At 40.3% G+C, this 20,332-nt stretch overlaps 2 protein-coding genes across 2 annotated transcripts in view; both read left to right on the top strand.

Annotated features, from left to right (window-relative positions):
- FAM189A1 (family with sequence similarity 189 member A1) overlaps positions 1-20,332 on the top strand; it is a 469,866-nt gene that overhangs the window by 310,590 nt on the left and 138,944 nt on the right. The gene's annotated exons all lie outside the window — the stretch shown is intronic.
- NSMCE3 (NSE3 homolog, SMC5-SMC6 complex component) lies at positions 1,902-2,900 on the top strand. Its single transcript, XM_021680493.1, has one exon. It carries the CDS (start codon positions 1,997-1,999, stop codon positions 2,849-2,851), a length of 855 nt encoding a protein of 284 aa, XP_021536168.1. The 5' UTR covers positions 1,902-1,996; the 3' UTR covers positions 2,852-2,900.

Below are 20,332 nucleotides of genomic sequence, written 5' to 3'. Positions count from 1 at the left end.
TTTATGTCTGTATTTTCATACCTGAATTCTCCTGGACACAGTATAGGGATACTGGTTTTAGCCAGTATCTTTTCTGACCTATTTTGAGTATGACAATCTGTTGAATTAAGATGCTGCTGAAGGACACTGCAGATTTATACTGAAAATGCAGCCTAATTGTTGACAATGGTTTTCATCTCATTTTCCATTTCTCTGTTATCTGTTGGTTGCTGATTTTTTCTTTCTCTCTTTTTCTTTCTTTTTTTAAACTCAGGGTACAACTGATCCTTCTGGAGGGACCTTTTGCAGAATTCTTGATTGCAGGAGGTTTAACATAAGTCCAAATTTGTAAGGAAAATGAAGCAGATGAATTTTCTCATTGTTAAAAAAAATGAATGCCTTGATGATATATTTGTTTTTCTTAGTAGGCTTCTGTCATTAAGATGGATGCTTGAGGATATATTGTTAGATCTTGTGTGGAACAGAGAGTTATTACTCATAGTGTACCAGATCTTAGCGTACTTGCATCACAACATGGAATATCATTTTACATTTAGATTTGCAGTTCCAGGGCCATTATCAGATTGCATTTTCATATTGAATTACAAACAAAACTTTCATGTCACTAACACTTAATGAAATTTTAATAAGGTTGTGTTTTGATACTATTATTCTATAGATACTAGTATTATAGTAGATACTATTATTCAAATAATGTGTTTTGAATTGCTCTCCTTTGACTATATTTGCATTAAAGAGGAACTCGATTTGATTTGGTTCGTTGAAGTTTGCCCACTTTCTGGGCAGCTTTAAAAAGACAAAGTAGGAAATTCAGTTTCTTCTCTGCAAGTCAGTAAATAGAAAAGGAACGCATTTGCTAAGATCTGCAGAAGTAATGGCAGCAGACTGCAGATGGTTTGAGTTAATGAAATGACTCATGTTCGCTATTAGAGCTGCCCAATTAAAAATATATATACAAAGTGCACACATCACAGATTATGAGGACTGACATCCCTGCGTTCTCTTTTCTTTCTCTTGAGCCCTAAGGCTAAGATATTAAAAATTAAGAAATTTAAGAGATTCACATTATTGCAGTTCTTGATCAGTGATGCCCAAAATTAGATGGGAATCTCTTGAGAGAGCACGTTTCTGTTTGTAGCATTCTTCTTAGGCATTTCTGCTAAAATTGTGGTTGTGGGCCCAAGGCAGTTTACATGAGCAAGTGCTTTCCGAAAGGTAGAAGAAGACCTCACTGTAACGTGTTTTATGTGGTGGTTTTGTCCTGGTTGTCTAGCAGAGGGAGTTTAATGCATAGACGATAAATACTGAAAGAATGAAAACGCGGTTAAGAGTCTTGCTTGCAAGGCAACGTTGCTTTTACCAAACATTCGTTTTTAATAAACTCTTAGGGGCATTAGAGAAAGTAACTGGTGGTAAATGGTTATGAGGGTTTGACCTGAGCCAAGGAGAGGGCGTGGCGAAGGCAAACGTAGTTAGGAAATCATCTGGGTCTTTTATTCTTTTTACGTCGTTTTGTGTAAAAGGAAATGCTTTTACTTCACTTTCACGCTCTTACCTTCCTCCTCACCTTACTGTTCTCCCACATTCAGACTTTGAGTTCCCTCCATCTAAAAATATTCGCGATTTTAGAACTCTTAATACTCATTTTCTGCAGTACTTGCCTGAGCCCTTGTGGTCCTGAGCTTAGCCGCACACTTGCTTAGTTTTGGTTCCTGTTCTCTGTCTGGGTGGTTTGGTGAGGACAACACCTTAGGTTCCAACGAGAACCACAGCTAAGACTCCACGGCTTTCCGCCGACGCGCCGCGGCCGGGGAGACGCCCCCGACGCAACGCGCAGTCTCCGCCGACGCAGGCGCGGTCTCCATGATGCAACGCGCGCCCCCTCTGGTCCCGCCCAAACGTGCCGCGCGCCAACCCACAGTTCCCGCTGCGCGCTGCGATCCCGCCGCCGCCGCCGCCGCCGCCGCCGCCCGTTAGGGCTCCCGCAGCCGGGGACATGTTGCAGAAACCGAGGAGCCGGGGCCGGCCTAGCTCCCAGGCGGAGAGAGACTGGGGCCGCGGTGCGGCCGAGGAGGCCCCGAGCACCTCCCGCGGGGCGGGCAGCTCCCGGGAGGCCCGGAGCGCATCGTCGCAGGGCGCCCGCCGGGCCGCGGCCTCCCCGGAGGTGGGGCCCAGGTCCCAGCAGCAGCTGGAGCTGAAGGTGGCCGAGCTGGTGCAGTTCTTGCTGATTAAGGACCAGAAGAAGATCCCGATCAAGCGCACTGACATACTGAAGCACGTCATCGGGGACTACAAGGACATCTTCCCTGACCTCCTTAAACTGGCCGCCGAGCGCCTCGAGTACGTCTTCGGGTACAAGCTGGTGGAACTGGAACCCAAAAGCAACACCTACATCCTGATCAACACCCTGGAACCGGTGGAGGAGGATGCCGAGGTGAGAGGCGATCAGGGCACGCCCACCACCGGCCTCCTGATGATTGTTTTAGGTCTCATCTTTATGAAGGGCAATACCATCAAGGAAACGGAGGTCTGGGACTTCCTGCGTCGCTTAGGGGTGTACCCCACAAAGAAGCATTTAGTTTTTGGGGACCCAAAGAAACTTATTACCGAAGAATTCGTGCGGCAGCGTTACCTGGAGTACCGGCGGATACCCCACACTGATCCTGTAGACTATGAATTACAGTGGGGCCCCCGAACCAACCTGGAAACCAGCAAGATGAAAGTTCTTAAGTTTGTGGCCAAAGTCCATAATCAAGACCCCAAGGACTGGCCAGCACAGTACTGTGAGGCTTTGGCAGATGAGGAGGCCAGAGCCAGACCTGAGACAGGTGGCCCAGCCCCCTCCTCTTGAAGTCTGAGATAGATTCAGAGGGACTTCTGGGGAAGGTCAAAGGCACTGGGTGAAGGGTTAGGGGTGGGAGGGAGCATATTTCCGTAACGCTTAAATGTGTGTGGCTTTAGGAGTGTTTGCAAACATACGTTGTCTTTTAATGTAAGTTACTTGGTTCCAGCTTTTCACTTTTAAAAATATTAGGAGGGGATTTTGGTTTGATTTGTTTTATTGTTGTATATTTTGGCGTAAAAATTTTGCTACCATTATACAACTGATTGAAAAACTTTGTACCGTGATCTGGAACAGGTGTTTAAAAAAGAACACATCGGTAAATTGCTTTGGCGCCAAGAAAATAAAAGCGAGGTGGTTATTATCTGGTCTCTTTAACAGTTTGTGAGTTAAAATAAAAACCTTTATAAATTAAAAAAAATGTAATTGTCCATATCCTTTTTTACCTTAAGACAGCTATTTTATATTTATATATTTCCCATGTATATAAGCATTATGCATGGTCTAAGTAATGTACATATTGTATTTTCTCCGAATAGCAATTTTTTTTTAATATTCGTAATTATCACTCGGCTCTGTGACCATTTAGTGCCATATGGTTTTTTCTTTTTTTTCCTTCTTTTTTTGTGGCTATAATTGTAATAAATACTGTATCTTTGAAGCAATTAGGCATTGTGCATTTTTCAGTCATGGTTCATGAGATACTAATTTCATGATCCAAAACCAGCATCTTAAAAGCATTTTTTTCTTGCTACATATTATTAAGGTAAATAGTGTTTTGTAGAAGTTGGCTTACTTTTATATGTGTGTGTGCATATTGGATCATGATCTAAAATAGAAAATAAATTTCTCACTGGGTACAAAAAAGTGGATAAAACTGTTAGTGATTAACCATGCCTACTTGGGAATCAGACTTCCTGGTTCAGATCCTCGCTTCACCTAACTAGCTGTATGAATTTAGGCAGGTTATTTGTATACAGCTGTTTCCTCACCTGTAAAATGAGCTGATGATACTCATGCTATGTGTGATAATGTGGTAATTAGATTTTGGAAGTATATGTAAAGTTCCTGGTACAATGCCTGGTGTGGAGGATTTTAGTTGTTCACTTTGTTCCTTAACTTTTTAGATTTGTTTTTTAATCTTGGTCTGGCGTAAAGTTTGTATTGGGGGGTGGTGCTTGGAAAAACGTAACTCACGGTATACTGTGAGTATAGCCCATATAAAGTAGAGCAGGACAGTGAGACAAAAGATCTCCCCTGGGCTTGAGAGCTAAGTGTATAGTGAAAAGGTATGGGTTTTGAGGTTGTCTGACAAACGGAATTTGAATTAGGGCTCATGCTATGTCAGCATGGTGATTTGGGGTACATTTTAAATTCTCTGAATCTCAATTTACCTGTAAGGTGGGAAAAACAGTAACTATATCATAGTTTTTTGCATAGATTAAATGAGTCTGAAGAAAAGAGCTTCCAATCTCTTCCCATTGTATTCCTCCATAGCCTCTGGCAAAATGCTGCTTATATTCAGAGACTCAACAAATAATTTTTCAGGGGGTGAATAAGTATAATTGTTTGAGAAGGTACTACAAATTAACCCTGAAATGAGATAATTTAGCTAAAAAAAAATGGATTTGATCAACCCTGGACTAAATGCCATCTAGAAGAGTCTATGGTGGGTTTGTAGTGGTATGGAAGAATGTGATAGGTTACTGTGTTTTGTTTTGTTTTTTAATTTTATTTATTTGACAGAGAGAGACAGAGAGGGAACACAAGCAGGGGGTGTGGGAGAGGGAGAAGCAGGCCTCCCGCCGAGCAGGGAGCCTGATGTGGGGCTCGATGTGGGGCTCGATCCGAAGGCAGATGCTTAACCTACTGAGCCACCAGGCACCCCAGGTTTCTGTGTTTTATTTCATTCTCTTAAATTGGAATTTGCATTTCTTTCATCAATGGGATATAATTGGTCCTCAAAGGCATTGCTTCTTGGTTTGCATTTTATTTCAGTGTATAAATTACCTTGTGATTGAGCATCCTGCTTACTGGTCCCTTACTTCACTAACTGCTTTCCCTTCTGGAGTGTTTTAGCACTGGTATTTTCATCTGTATGGTGAAAACTATCATTACGCAGAACCCACGATCAGTTGTCTGAGGCAGATCTCTTCTCCCACTCCCACACTTTTCCATAGAGATGTTAACAGTTTACCAATTTAATGAATTACCATTTTGTTTCAGATTTTATTTTTTACTTATTTAAAATTTTTATTTATTTTAAGCAATCTCTACATCCAACATGGGGTTTGTACTCACCATGCTGAGATCAAGAGTCACATGCTCTTCCTACTAAGAGATTTTTTTTTTAAGGTTTTACTTATTTATTTGACAGAGAGAGACAGGGAAAGAGGGAACATAAGCAGGGGGAGTGGGAGAGGGAGAAGCAGGCTTCCTGTGGAGCAGGGAGCCCAATGCGGGGCTGGATCCCAGGATGCTGGGATCATGACCTGAGCCGAAGGCAGACGCTTAACATCTGAGCCACCCAGGCATCCCCCCTACTAAGATTTTAGAATGTAAAATGTAAAACATTACAGGCCAGATGAAGCCCTGTGTCTTTTTACCCTTCCCAGAGGTGTCAAAAGTTTGTGGATATCATTCCATTGTATGATATAATGCTTTTACCCCCTCCCACACACACCCACCCACACACACACACACACATACACACATATATGAACAATATATAGTAGCATTTTATGAGCTTTTATGACACAGGGCGCATTATACTATACTCTTGCCACTTGCTGTTTTAACTCACCTTGTATCTGACATTTAGCCACAAAGGTCTGATTTATTGTTTATAGTTGTTCTTTCATGTGGAGAAAAAGTAACAGTTTGTTTATTTATTTCCTAATGGTTGGAGGGGTTCTTTCCAATTTTTTGCAGTTTGCCTGCAGTGTATACTGCTTCCTTAGGCACATGTGAGTTTCTCTAGTCAGAAATAAATAGAGTAATCATGGGGCATTGCCAAATTGCTCTTGAGCTTGTGTTAAATTACAATCTACCAATATTTTAGAGTTCTTTTTCACTGACCCCCCTTATAAAAATTAGCCCTTCCAGCCCTACTGTGGGTATGTAGTGATAATTTATTGTAGTATTAACTTGCACCTCTAGTTTACTAGTGACATTAAGTATCTTTTGGGGGTTTTTTTGCCATCAAGTTTTATATCTGTTAGACTTTTTCTATTTTTTATTGATTTGTAAGATTTCTTTATATATTCTGCATATTAATCCATTGTCATATCTAGTGCAAACAGCTTGTCACATTTCACTTTTTTTTTTTTTTTGGTCATACAGATGAATTTTTTTTTTTTTAAAGATATTATTTATTTATTCATGAGAGATAGAGAGGCAGAGGCAGAGGGAGAAGCAGGCTCCCCGCGGAGCAGGGAGCCCGATGCGGGACTCGATCCCAGGAACCTGGGATCATGACCTGAGCTGAAGGCAGATGCTTAACCGACTGAGCCACCCAGGCGTCCCTGGATAATTTGGTTTTAATGTGTCAAAATCATCAGTGTTTTATTTTTAAGGGCTATGTTTTTTGTGTAGTGCTTTAAAAAAAGTCTCCCTGATCCTAGTAAGTGTTAAAAATTTTTGATTCTCACATTTATGTTTTTAATATGTCTTTGTATGTGATATGAGGTATGGATATAATTTTCATTTTTTTCCTATATGGATTGCCTAGCACCAACTTCTCATAGTTTATCCACAGTGATTTATAATATGCTCTCTATTATATACATCTCCCATATAAATGAATTTTGGCTGGGACTAAATCGATTTATATGATTTCCTATTCCTTTGCCAATACCATGCTATTCTAATTCTATGGCATCATAATATAAGGGGTTTTTCTCCTTTTCAATTCTTACAGCTTTTATTTTGATCTTGACTTTTTGCATTGGCTTAGAACTGCAATACATTCTTTTTTTTTAAGTGGCACACTAGGCCTCAAGGATGTTCCTGATTTTAAAGGGAATATTTTTAAGGTTTTGTATCAACTATGTTTCTTTTAGTTTTTTTTCCCCATAAATATCTTTACTTGTATTTTTAAATTTCCCCCCTGTTCCTAGCTTGCTTAGAGATACTTAGAAAAATTATAATAGTTTTTTAAAATTTGTATCATGTTCTTTATTAATATGCTAATGTGATTAAATTTTTGTTTTTACTCTGTAAATTCAGTATCCTTTTTAATGAAGTTTAGTATAGTAACACTGATAGGTTTTTCTGATATCTAACAATCCTGGGGCAAATCCTTCTTGTGGATGATACATTTTAAAACAATTTGTTTTTTTATTTGCTAAAAATTTATAAATTTTGATTTTGGTCATAAGGGGAATTAGCCTCTAATTTTCCTATATTGTATTGCATTATTGGCTTTGAGATTACACTTATTTTTTTATTTATACCCATACTTACAGAAAAGTTGCAAGCACAGTGCAAGGAATTTTATCCCCTGGAGCTATTTGAGTGCATTAGTTATCATGTTTCTTTATTCTCCTTCAGTCTGCAAACAGTTCCTTAGTCCTTCTTTGACTTTTATGATCTAGACACTTGAGGACTACAGGCTGTTATTTTGTAGAACATCTGCAGTTGGAATTTGTCTGCTGTTGCTTCATGATCAGATTCAAGTTATGCATCTCAGCAGGAATACCATAGAAGTGATGTGTTTTTCTCTTTTGGATCCTATCAGTGGCACAAAATTTCAATTTGTCCTGTTGTTTGGTGATTTTGATCACTTTGCCTAAAGAGGTTTTGTTTTTGTTTTTTACCATTCCCCTCCTCTGTGAAATTGTCTGTGTCCCTTTGTAATAAATGAATAAGTTATGTGGAGATACTTTGAGACTTTGTAAATGTTCCTCACCAAATTTTCAATTTATTCATTGTCTATTTTTGTCTGTGTAGACTCATGGGTTATAATCTTTTACTATCATTATGTCTTTTGATACTCAAATCATCCCTGATTTGGCCAGTGGGAACCTTTTTAAGCTGACTTGTGTGTCTTCAGCATGCCCCCATCATTCTGAGCACTTCCTTACTTTCTGGATCTATTATCTACTGAAAACTCTGAGATTACATTGATAACATCATTTCCATTCTAACACCACACAGTTCTTCTAGTTCTGCCCCTCTCTATATTTGTACCTATCTTCTCTCCAACAATGAGTAACTCAGATCATATTATCCTTACAATGTTGATTTGATCAATCCCCCTGTAAGTAACCAGTCTCCTTTTGTGGCTGCTACACCCTCCCACATGGGGATGCCCTTTGCTCCCCGGTGCTGAGCTGACATCCCACAGGAACTGCCCTTCTCTGAGGATACACCCACCTGTCAATGCCTGGGCCTCCAGCTCCCTCCTGGGCCCCTTGCCTTTCACTCCCCTCCCACACGTATCTTGCTCTGTTCCACTTCATGGTTCTAGCACTGAATTGCCCAGGAAATAGAAAACATTGTTCTATTCTCGTAACTGAGTTGGGTTGCTTTTCTTTTGCCATATTATAAGATTACATGTTTTTGAAGGTTTTGAAGAAATCCACCTGTAAAAGGCTGTGGGCCTGGTATTTTTGGTGGGTAGGTTTTTAACTCCTGATTTTATTTCATTAATGGGATGTTCGAATTTTCTCTTCAAATTACTTTCAGTTACTTGTAGTTTCTAGAAAATGTTTTCATCTATTTTCTGATGTATTAACCAAGTTTTCTTAGTATTTTCCTTTGATTTAAACATAATTAAAAATAAACATCTTGGGCACCTGGGTGGCTCAGTCGTTAAGCGTCTGCCTTCGGCTCAGGTCATGATCCCGGGGTCCTGGGATCGAGTCCCACATCGGGCTCCCTGCTCTGCGGGAAGCCTGCGTCTCCCTCTCCCACTCCCCCTGCTTGTGTTCCTGCTCTCGCTATGTCTCTCTCTGTCAAAAAAATAAATAAAATCTTTAAAAAATAAATAAATAAATAAACATCTTGGGGCACCTGGATGGCTCAGTCATTAAGCGGCTGCCTTTGGCTCAGGTCGTGATCCCAAAGTCCTGGGATCGAGGCCAGCGTTGGGTCCCTGCTCTGCAGAGAGCCTGCTTCTCCCTCTCCTTCTGTCTGCCACTCTGTCTACTTGTGCTCTCTCTCTCTCTGTTAAATAAATAAATAAAATCTTTAAAATAAATAAAAATAAACATCTTCACTTACATCCACCTTTGCATTCTCAGCACTATTTTAGCTTTCACTCTTTTTTTTTTTTTTTCATTATCCCCCTAGAGCCAGTTTTGCCAGGAGTTTTGGTTATTTGGGGTCCATTGAGATTTCATATGAATCTAGGTGTTTTTAATATAATACAAATTCTTGGTTTATATCGGCACATAGCTTTACTTTTAGCATGTAAGTAAAACATTGTCATTTATTCCATAACTATATAGAGAATTGTCAGTGTTGCAAGGATCCTATTATTATGAAAACATGATGAGAAAAATGGGATTTTTCATTATTTCCTTCCCATTTATTTAACAGAGCAGATATTAAATTGACTGGCTATTTTGGAGCTCTGTTGTAGTTTACCCAGCCTTGGGATACTCCAAAGTTTCTGAATATCAGAATCCTGTTCTCTGGTTATAAATTGTCAAGCCCTAAGGGTAGTCAGGGGGGATATAGTGAGCTTCCATACACATTTCTAGGTCTGTTTTATTTGTTTTGTTTTATATGGGAAGAAGCAGATTTGAAAAGGGTTTAAGTGTTATGCCATATGAAGAAAGGACATACAAACCATCTAGAAGTAGTGTAATGATACAGCTTGAAGACTGCAAAACAGGCTAATTTCTAAAGATGAGCTGGAAGTGAAACTTAAAGGAAAAAGCTGGCATTTCATGGGAACAGAAGAACACAATGACTGTGTTTATTGGTGAATCTTTTCTTTTCATGGTAGTTGTCTCATTTTGTACCCTTTTGTGAGCGTTTCTGTTTTTCTCACAGGGAAATAGCAGGCCTACACAAGTACCCTCTAAGACTTATTTGGCAATTTAGATACTCATTTTAGGCATTTTTTTTTAAAGTAACAAATGTGTCATTTTTTCTTGCCCTTATATAGGATATATTGTAGTTAAATGTGATCAACTGTGTTTTGGAATGTGTGGAAGCAGCAGACATTGATTCCTAGGCTCCAATTCCTATGAGAAATTACTGAGTTTATGACAACTCTAGCCATCATTTGTTGGATTTTTTCCCCTTGTGTTGCCCTGCATTTGCATTTAGCCCATTACGTACTCAGACCCCTTTAATATCTCATTTACTAATACGTGATGTATTTTGTTTCACAAGATACACTTTAAAGGACTGATTAGCTTTTCTGGTTTCAAAAAATTTTCACTGTTAGACCGATAATGTGCCTGAATACACAGATCTGTGTTTAACAACTTAATTTTTCTGTCTTGGTCTCAGATGTTCAAAATGGTTTTTCCTTATTCTAGGACCAAAGTTCATGGAATCAAAGTGGAATTTAAATGATTCTACCACAAAATATCAAAGCTCTGTAGTCACCAAGAATGTGTGTTCATTGCTTACTTGGGATTGATCTGAAAGTTTTGGAAATCTAAGTAGAAGAGTTTTCTATGGACTAGAATCGTATCTTGATGTCCACGTCCCCAAACCAATTTGGGTCTGTACTAACACTTGGAATTGGGTCTAGGAGAGCCACCGCAGCAGTACTGATCTGTGAAGATGTAAAGGCAAAGGACTTTTCCCAGGTCAAAGTCATTCCCTAAAACACACCAGATTGTGGGCAGTCGGAGTAGAGTCTGGGTGATTTTCCTGGACCTTGACCAGAGAGGAGAGTCTGCATTTATTTGTTTTGGCATCCACACCACTTTTTACAGCGTCTGGCTCCTGGTATAGGCTCAAGATATGCTGAGTGAGTTAATGAATGAATGGTCCATTAGTCCCCATTGCACAGTCCTATTAAATAAGAGCTGACATTTAGTCATCTTGTCCTCTGCTTGGCACATATGCAGGAAGTGTTTGATGAACTGTCAAGCTGATCTTCAGTGACATTGTTTCTTCCTCCGCCTTGCTTCTTGCAGATACTCATTTCCATTTCGATCATGGTGCAGCTGCTGCTTATGGATTTCTCCCCACAACCTCATATTCATTCAGTAAACATTTTTTCAACACCAACTGTAGACCACTTGCTGAGAATGCAGTTGTGGCCAAGATACACACAATCTCTGCTTCAACAGCAGAGAATCCAGCCTCATCTACAGGCATCGATGAAGGCATCTCAGAAGAGGTCTCAGTATCAGGTGATGGCTTAGGGATGAGCAAGAATCAGGCAAAGGAACCAAGAGGGTAAAGCAGCATGTTTTGGGAAAAGAAAATAATAGAACAGAACCTTGGATTCCAGGAATTAAAAGATACTCACTATGGCTAGATGGTAGAGGGTGTGGCAGGAGACACAGCTGGAAACAGGCTGAGGAAATAGGCAAAGACCAGGTCAGCAATTTACAAGGTTTGCTGGGCCTTGAAAATTCAAACCAAGGAGTTTTATTAAGGCAAGGAGATGCTACTGAAGAGTTTTGAGCAGAGGAGTGACATCTTTCTTTCATTCATTCATTCATTCATTCACTCATTCAACAAATATGGATCAATTGCCTAGCTAGGCTCTTGTGGTCATCAGTGAATAAAACAGAGATCCCTGGGGCACCTGGGTGGCTCAGTCGTTAAGCGTCTGCCTTCGGCTCAGGTCATGATCCCAGGGTCCTGGGATCAAGCCCCGCATAGGGCTCCCTGCTCGGCGGGAAGCCTGCTTCTCTCTCTCCCACTCCCCCTGCTTGTGTTCCCTCTCTCGCTGTGTCTCTCTGTCAAATAAATAAATAAAATCTTTAAAAAAAAAAAACAAAAAACAGAGATCCCTGCTCATGATAATCCATTTATATTTTAGTAAGATTATTCTGGTCCCAGAGTCAAGGAAGTCAAGACTGGAGGCAGGAAGAACAAAGAAAAGCCATCCATGGAGACTCAGGTGATGATCATTGAAGCTGTAGAGTGGCACCAGTGGGGATGGCGAGATTTTCTATATAGAATTAACAGGACTTGCTGATTTGTTAGGTGCAGTCGGAGTAAGGGAGAGTGAGTCAAAAACCCCTCATACCCCGAACGTGGGAAATTAAGGAGGATGGTGATGCCAGTAGTCGGACAGCATTTCAGGAAGATTTTCCTGATTTCGATTTTCTATGCTAAGTGAGTATGAGAAGCCTCTGAGCTGTCCAGGTGGACATGTTGAGCAGACAGTTGTTCATATATGGTAGAATAGGTCTGGGAGGGAGACAAAAATAAGAGTCATGAACATAAATGGAGCCATATGTCATGTTCTTAGATAAGGTAACACAGAGGGGATTTACAGTATATGAGCAATAGTATATGGATGTTGTGGATATTAGGGATGTTCACAAATCATCAGGTTCTTTCTTTTTTTTTATGTATTTATTCATTTTATTTTTGGGTAGATATTTTTTTTATTAACATATAATGTATCATTTGTTTCAGGGGTATAGGTCTGTGCATCAGGTTCTTTTCGGGGCATTTGGTAGGACTGTACTTCTTCATCCCTTTGGATGTTGAGTGTGGCCATGTGGCTTCTTTGGCAGATGAAATGTGAACAGATATTGCATGTGACATCTCCAGCAGGAGCTTTAAGTTCCATGGCTGAGATGATGATAGGAGCAGCACTGAAGTGAAGCCTTCATTGGCTTGAGTGCCTAAGTGAACCTAGGGCAAAACCCACTTGACTTGTTTTGGCCATGTAACAGAAGCAAAAAATACACTTCTGTTGTGTTAGGCCTCTGAGATTTTAGAGTTACTTTTAACCTTTCCTATCCTCATTGGTCCAGAAATTGATCCAGAAATCCTACCCTGATACAGAGGAGGTTGGAAAGATAACTAACATGTTATGTAATGGAAAGGCATTTGGTAAAAGTGACTTTTGTGGTAACTTGAAGAAGCAGATCATACACCTAATGAACCTATAACTCTAAAGTTAGAAAACAGAACACTGGTAGCATGAATGTTGGTGCCGGTGGCTGCATCTAGCAAAAATTTGAGGAAAGAGACAAAATTGGAAAACACTTGGCTGATATGTGTTCTGGGATAAATAGAATAGAGAGAATCCAGAAGTGTATGGATGTGCAAGTGCTTCTGAATCCCCAACCAGTGAAAAATAAAATGGAGAGACAAAGGCAAATTAAGCCGCATTCTTGGGGCAAAGATCAAATCCATGGTATAGTTGTCACACCCATTGTCAAAATATATGAATGTATTACAGTGGTTTAGGATAAAGGTTTAACTAGGGGTTGGATGTCCAATATTTTTAAAAGGACAAGATGAGAGAAAAAAGTTTAAATGTGGTCTGTCCACCAAAAGCATGAAGACCAAAAGTACACAATCAAGTTGAGAGAGAAAGAGAAACGTGATGGGAGTAAATGTATATATATATATAAAGCAAATCTAAGATATATGCCTAGAGAACAAGTAAAGGTGGCTATAGGCACAATTCCAAACAAGACTAAATTAAAAAAAATATCCTTAACAATAAAAAATAAAACAAATGAATCTGGGTTCCCAGTCAGTAGCATAGCCATGCATAAAGGAACCCTGGTGACTCTAAAACACCGTAATTTGACCACTTTTTCTTGGTAGAATGTACTCTAAGGATAGAAAGAAATATAAAAATCTTAAACTATTTTCAATAATCATGTTTTTGATGCTAGTATTAGTATTGTTATTTTGAGACTATTGTGTGGCTATCATGAGTTTAAATCAGATGGATAATTGCAATGAGAAATAAGGTTTCTGGCATGGTTGGAAGGAAATAGGGACATAAGGTTGAGGTGATTAAGTAAAAACACTGTAGTTTTGAATTTGAATTTGAATTTGAATCAGAGACATCAATATGTTATGATATAGGGGCGCCTGGGTGGCTCAGTTGGTTAAGCAACTGCCTTCGGCTCAGGTCATGATCCTGGAGTCCCAGGATCGAGTCCTGCATCGGGCTCCTTGCTCGGTGGGGAGTCTGCTTCTCCCTCTGACCCTCCTCCCTCTCATGCTCTCTGCCTCTCATTCTCTCTCTCGCAAATAAATAAAATCTTTAAAAAAAAATTAAAAAAAAAATGTTAGGATATATTGTATCTAACAACTGAAAGTACTGAAAACCATGACCAAGTAGCAAGGGCACCTTTGGCATGAAAAGTGTGGTACCTAAAATACCATTCTCATTGAAAGGAAACAGGCTGTCCTGGAGAAATGGCTGGTTCCAGGCCTGGGGCAGGGAATGTGTGTGACAATCTTGGAACATCTTGTCATACTAGAAAGCAAGAAAGCTTTCAGAGTCTACTAGAGTGGTGTCAACTTGAATTGACTCTCTCTTGCTAATGACTCCAGTGATTGAAACATGGAATTTGTTTAAGTTTGTGGCTCATAATGAATCAAACACACACACACACACACACACACACACACACTAAACAAACAGTACCTTTGGAGGATGCTAGGGACCCAACTAATTTTTTTTTTTTTAAAGATTTTATTTATTTATTTGACAGAGAAACACAGCGAGGGAGGGAACACAAGCAGGGGGAGTGGGAGAGGGAGAGGCAGGCTTCCCGCTGAGCAGGGAGCCTGATGTGGGCCTCGATCCCAGGACCCTGGGATCATGACCCAAGCTGAAGGCAGACGCTTAATGACTGAGCCACCCAGGCACCCACCAACTACTTTTTTTTAATAAACATCTGTCAAAGATTATATTTGACTCATTATTTAATGAGGGAACCAGTAAAATGGTACAACCAGTTCAAAAGAGAATTCAAGCAATGTTCACACATAGGCCATCAGAAATGCTGAAATAAATTTACCAATAGATATAAAAGTGGTCAGCATCCATAGGGTGGCAACCATTGCATTCCACCAAACAAAATTCATTTATGTTTCTATTATCAAAAATAAGTTACAGGGGCGCCTGGGTACACTAGGCAGGATATCCAGTGTTTTTATTTTTTCCTATTTGAAAGTTTTTAACAAGTTTTTATGACACTCTCTCCCCTCTTGATCATATTATCTTAAAGATTATTCTTTTATTTATTTATTTTTATTGTTATGTTATCACCATACAGTACATCATTAGTTTTTGATGTAGTGATCCATGATTCATTATTTGTGTATAACACCCAGTGCTCATTACAACACTTGCCCTCCTTAATGCCCATCACCGGACTACCTATCTCCCCCACCGCCCTCCCCTCTGAAACTCTCAGATTATTTCCTAGAGTCCAGAGTCTCTCATGGTTCGTCTTTCCCTCTGATTTCCCCCCATTCAGTTTTCCCTTCCTTCCTGTAAGGTTCTCTGTGCTATTCCTTATGTTCCACATATGAGTGAAACATATGATAACTTTCTCCACTTGACTTATTTTGACAAATCAGGAAAAAATATCCAATGGAAAAAAGTCTCTTCAATAAATGGTGCTGGGAAAATTGGACAGCTATATACAGAAGAATGAAACTCGACCATTCTCTTATACCATACACAAAGATAAACTGAAAATTGATGAAAGACCTCATTGTGCGACAGGAATCCATCAAAATCCTAGAGGAGAACATAGGCAGTAACCTCTTCGACATCGGCCACAGCAACTTCTTTCATAACACGTTTCCAAAGGCAAGGGAAACAAAAGCAAAAATGAACTTTTGGGACTTCATCAAGATAAAAAGCTTCTGCACAGCAAAGGAAACAGTCAACAAAACAAAGAGGCAAACCACAGAATGGGAGAAGATATCTGCAAATGACATTACAGATAAAGCACTGGCATCCAAGATCTATAAAGAACTTCTCAAACTCAACACCCAGAAACCAAATAATCAAGTCAAAAAATGGGCAGAAGACATGAACAGACACTTCTCCAAAGAAGACATACAAATGGCTAACAGACACATGAAAAAATGTTCAACGTCATTAGCTATCAGGGAAATTCAAATCAAAATCACATTGAGGTACCATCCTACACCAGTTAGAATGGCAAAAATTAACAAGTCAGGAAACAACAAATGTTGGAGAGGTTGTGAGAAAGGGGAACCGTCTTACACTGTTGGTGGAAATGAAAGTTGGTACAGCCACTTTGGAAAACATTATATAGGTTCCTCAAAAAGTTAAAAATAGAGCTACCTTATGACCCAGCAATTACACTACTGGGTATTTAACCCAAAGATACAGATGTAGTGAAAAGAAGGGCCATATGCACCCCAATGTTCATAGCAGCAATGTCCGCAATAGTCAAACTGTGGAAAGAACTGAGATGCCCTTCAACAAATGAATGGATAAAGATGTCATTCATATATACAATGGAATATTACTCAGCCATCAGAAAGGATGAATACCCACCATTTACATCTATGTGGATGGAACTGGAGGGGATTAAAGATTATTCTTGATCACAAGAAGTTTTGTTTCGGGGCACCTGGGTGGCTCAGATGGTTAAGCGTCTGCCTTCAGCTCAGGTCCTGATCTCCAGGTTCTGGGATCAAGCCTCATGTTGGGCTCCCAGCTCAGCGGGGAGTCTCCTCCCTCCTCCTCTGCCTCTTCCCCTGCTTGTGCTCTCTCTGTCTCAAATTAATAAAACCTTTTGTTTTATTTCTTTTTTAAAAAAAAGAAAAAGTTTTGTTTCATTAGATTTAGCCTAATTATTTATACAGGTGCAGCAAGAATATTAACTAACTATATAGGCCTGAGTTTATTTGGTAAATCTAGCACCATGTCAACTAATTATTTTGAAATTTGGAAAATAAGCAAAGAAACAAACACATTCTGATTTTCCTATATGAACTGGACCCTAGGGTAAAAAAAACAGTTAATGAAGGCAGAGGACCATAAGGGAAGAGAGAGCCAAAAATGAAACAAGTCAAAACCAGAGAGGGAGACAAACCATAAGAGACTCTTAATCTTAGGAAACAAACTGAAGGTTGCTGGAAGGGAGGGGAGTGTGAGGGATGGGGTACCTGGGTGATGTACATTGGGGAGGGTATGTGTTGTAATGAGCGCTGGGTATTATATAAGACTGATGAATCACAGACCTGTACCCCTGAAACAAAAATACATATATGTTAATTAATTGAATTTAAATAAAAAAGAACAGTTGATGAGGAAAAGTGTTCTATATACTGATCCCTGGGAATAAAGAATGAAGAAGAAATGATGGTGTTATACTAGAACAATTTTGGAATCCCTAACAAATTAATGGTTTAAGCAATCATTAAAAATGGCTGCCAACATCATAGACATTATTTGCCTTCTATTAGTCTGAATTTGATCAAACCTCTTTGTGTAAACACCATATTACAAGAAATCTAGAGAATGGGGAAATGTTAACTAATAGGAGGAGACAGCAAAGATTAGACTGTAGAAAACTGTAAAGGACAAATTAACAGGACTCTTCAATAAATTTCATGGAAGAAAAAATACAACGGATGGGAAAACCCATAAACTAAAAAATATCCAAGATGCAAATAATCAGTTGCACTATATGGAACTCCTTGGTATCCTGTGTAAACTGATTCAAAAAAATTTTGAGAGGGGGTGGAGCAAGATGGTGGAGGAGTAGGAGACCTGGATTTCGTCTGGTCTCAGGAATTCAGCTGGATAGGGATCAAACCATTCTGAACACCTACGAACTCAACAGGAGATCGAAGAAAAGAAGAGCAACGACTCTCTCATCAGAAAAGCGACCACTTTCTGGAAGGTAGGACGTGCGGAGAAGTGAATCAGAGGTGATATTCGGGAGGATAGACGGCAGGGGAGGGGCCTCCATCTGCCGCTTCTGGCAAGTGATAGAGCCGCGGAGCACAAAATTGGAACTTTTAAAAGTCTGCTCCGCTGAGGGACGTCACTCTGGTGGCTAAGCGGGGGGTGGAACCCTCTGGGACAGTGTGGTCTCAGGACCCTTGGAGTCACAGAAAGACCGGGGGTGCCTGAGTGTGGCAGAGCTCCCAGGTATCGGAGCAGGGAAGCCGGCTGCAGAGGCGGAGCCCAGACGCGGGCTCTCAGCTCGGGGTTGCCATAAACTGTGATCCGCGGCACAGTCGGGCCCCTGCTCCTCCAGCAGGGACCCAACAAGTGGCAGATCCGGGGAGACTCACCTTCCTCCCCCGGGAGGAGCCACACGGGAGTGCACCGCAGGGATCTGCTGGGTTTGGAGACTCCACCCGGGGTCGGGGGCCAGAGATAGAAACGCGCGGTCACAGGCTGGGTGAGCACGGAGTGCGGCTGGAGACCGGGGAGACGGGAGTGATTGACTGCTTTTCTCTGGGGGCGCACTGAGGAGTGGGGCCCCGAGTGCTCAGCTCCTCCGGGACGGAGATTGGGAGGCCGCCATTTTCACTCTCCGCCTCCAAAGCTGTACGGAAAGCTTGCAGGGAACAAAAGCTTCCAAAAGCAAACCCGAGCAGATTACTTAGCCTGGACCGGGCAAGGGCGGGGCAATTCCGCCTCCGGCAAAGACATTTGGGAACCACGGCAACAGGCCCCTCCCCCAGAAGATCAGTGAGAACAGCCAGCCAAGACCAAGTTCACCGATCAATGAGAACGGCAGAACTCCAGCGCTAGGGGAATACTGCACATAGAATCCATGGCTTTTTCCCCATGATTCTTTAGTCTTTCAAGGTTAATTTTTTTAGCTTTTTTTTTTTGAGTTTTTCTTTTTCCCTTTTTCAACCAACATCTTATCAATCCCTTTTTTAAAAAACATTTTTATTTTGCATTTTTAGAGTCATATTCTATCCCTTCATAGTAGTTACCCTTATTTTTGGCATATATATATATAAGTTGTTCTCTCTTTAAAATTTTGAGATACAGTTTCTTCTTTTTTTTTTTTTTTTAAGATTTTATTTATTTATTTGACAGAGAGAGACACAGCGAGAGAGGGAACACAAGCAGGGGGAGTGGGAGAGGGAGAAGCAGGCTTCCCGCCGAGCGGGGAGCCCGATGCGGGGCTCGAACCCAGGACCCTGGGATCATGACCTGAGCCGAAGGCAGACGCTTAACGACTGAGCCACCCAGGCGCCCCGAGATACAGTTTCTTCTGACAGATCAAAATATACCCTAAATCTCTAGTGTATGGTTTTGTTCTACTCTCCTGCCTGATCACATTCTCTGCCTTTTTTTTCTTTTTTTTTTAATCCTCTTCTTTCTTTTTTCAAACAACTTATCTTATCAATTCCTTTTATAAAATCTTTTATAATTATCCTCTTTACATTAATATTCTATCCCTTCATTGTAATAACCCTTATTTTTGTACATATATATAAGTTTTTCTTTCTTTAAAATTTTGGGAGGCACTTTCTTCTAACAGACCAAAATATACCCAAAATCTAGTGTGTGGCACTGATCTATGCACCAGCCTGATCATATTTGATCATATTCTGCTTGTTTTGTTTTTTTCTGTTTTTGTTTGTTTTTATCTTTTTCTTTTTCTTTTTTTCTCTTTTTCTTTTTTCTTTCTTTCCCTTTCTTTTCCCCCAGTTTCAGGTCTTTTCTGATTTGTTTAGAGTATATTTTCTGGGGATGTTGTTACCCTGTTAGCATTTTGTTCTCTCATTCATCTCTTCTCCTCTGGACAAAATGACAAGACGGAAAATATCACCTCAACAAAAAGAACAAGAGGCAGTACTGGCTGCCAGGGACCTACTCAATACGGACATTAGTACGATGTCGGAACTAGAGTTCAGAATGATGATTTTAAAGATACTAGCTGGGCTTGAAAAAAGCATGGAAGTTATTAGAGAACCCCTTTCTGGAGAAATAAAAGAACTAAAACCTAACCAAGTCAAAATCAAAAAGGCTATTAATGAGGTACAATAAAAATGGGGGTGCTAACTGCTAGGATAAATGAGGCAGAAGAGAGAATTAGCAATATAGAAGACCAAATGATGGAAAATAAAGAAGCTGAGAAAAAGAGAGATAAACAACTACTGAATCACGAGGGCAGAATTCGAGAGATAAGCAATACCATAAGATGAAACAACATTAGAATAATTGGGATCCCAGAAGAAGAAGAAAGAGACAGAGGGGCAGAAGGTATATTGGAGCAAATTATAGCAGAGAACTTCCCTAATTTGGGGAAGGAAACAGGCATCAAAATCCAGGAGGCACAGAGAACCCCTCTCAAAATCAATAAAAATAGGTCAACACCTGACATCTAATAGTAAAACTGACGAGTCTCAGAGACAGAGAGAAAATCCTGAAAGCAGCTCGGGAGAAGAGATCTGTAACCTACAATGGTAGAAACATTAGATTGGCAACAGACCTATCCACAGAGACCTGGCAGGCCAGAAAGGACTGGCATGATATATTCAGAGCACTAAATGAGAAAAATATGCAGCCAAAAATACTATATCCAGCTAGGCTGTCATTGAAAATAGAAGGAGAGATAA

This window comes from Neomonachus schauinslandi, chromosome 9 (genome assembly GCF_002201575.2).
Source record: "Neomonachus schauinslandi chromosome 9, ASM220157v2, whole genome shotgun sequence".
Lineage (NCBI taxonomy): Eukaryota > Metazoa > Chordata > Mammalia > Carnivora > Phocidae > Neomonachus > Neomonachus schauinslandi.
This window is presented reverse-complemented; position numbering and strand designations above follow the sequence as displayed.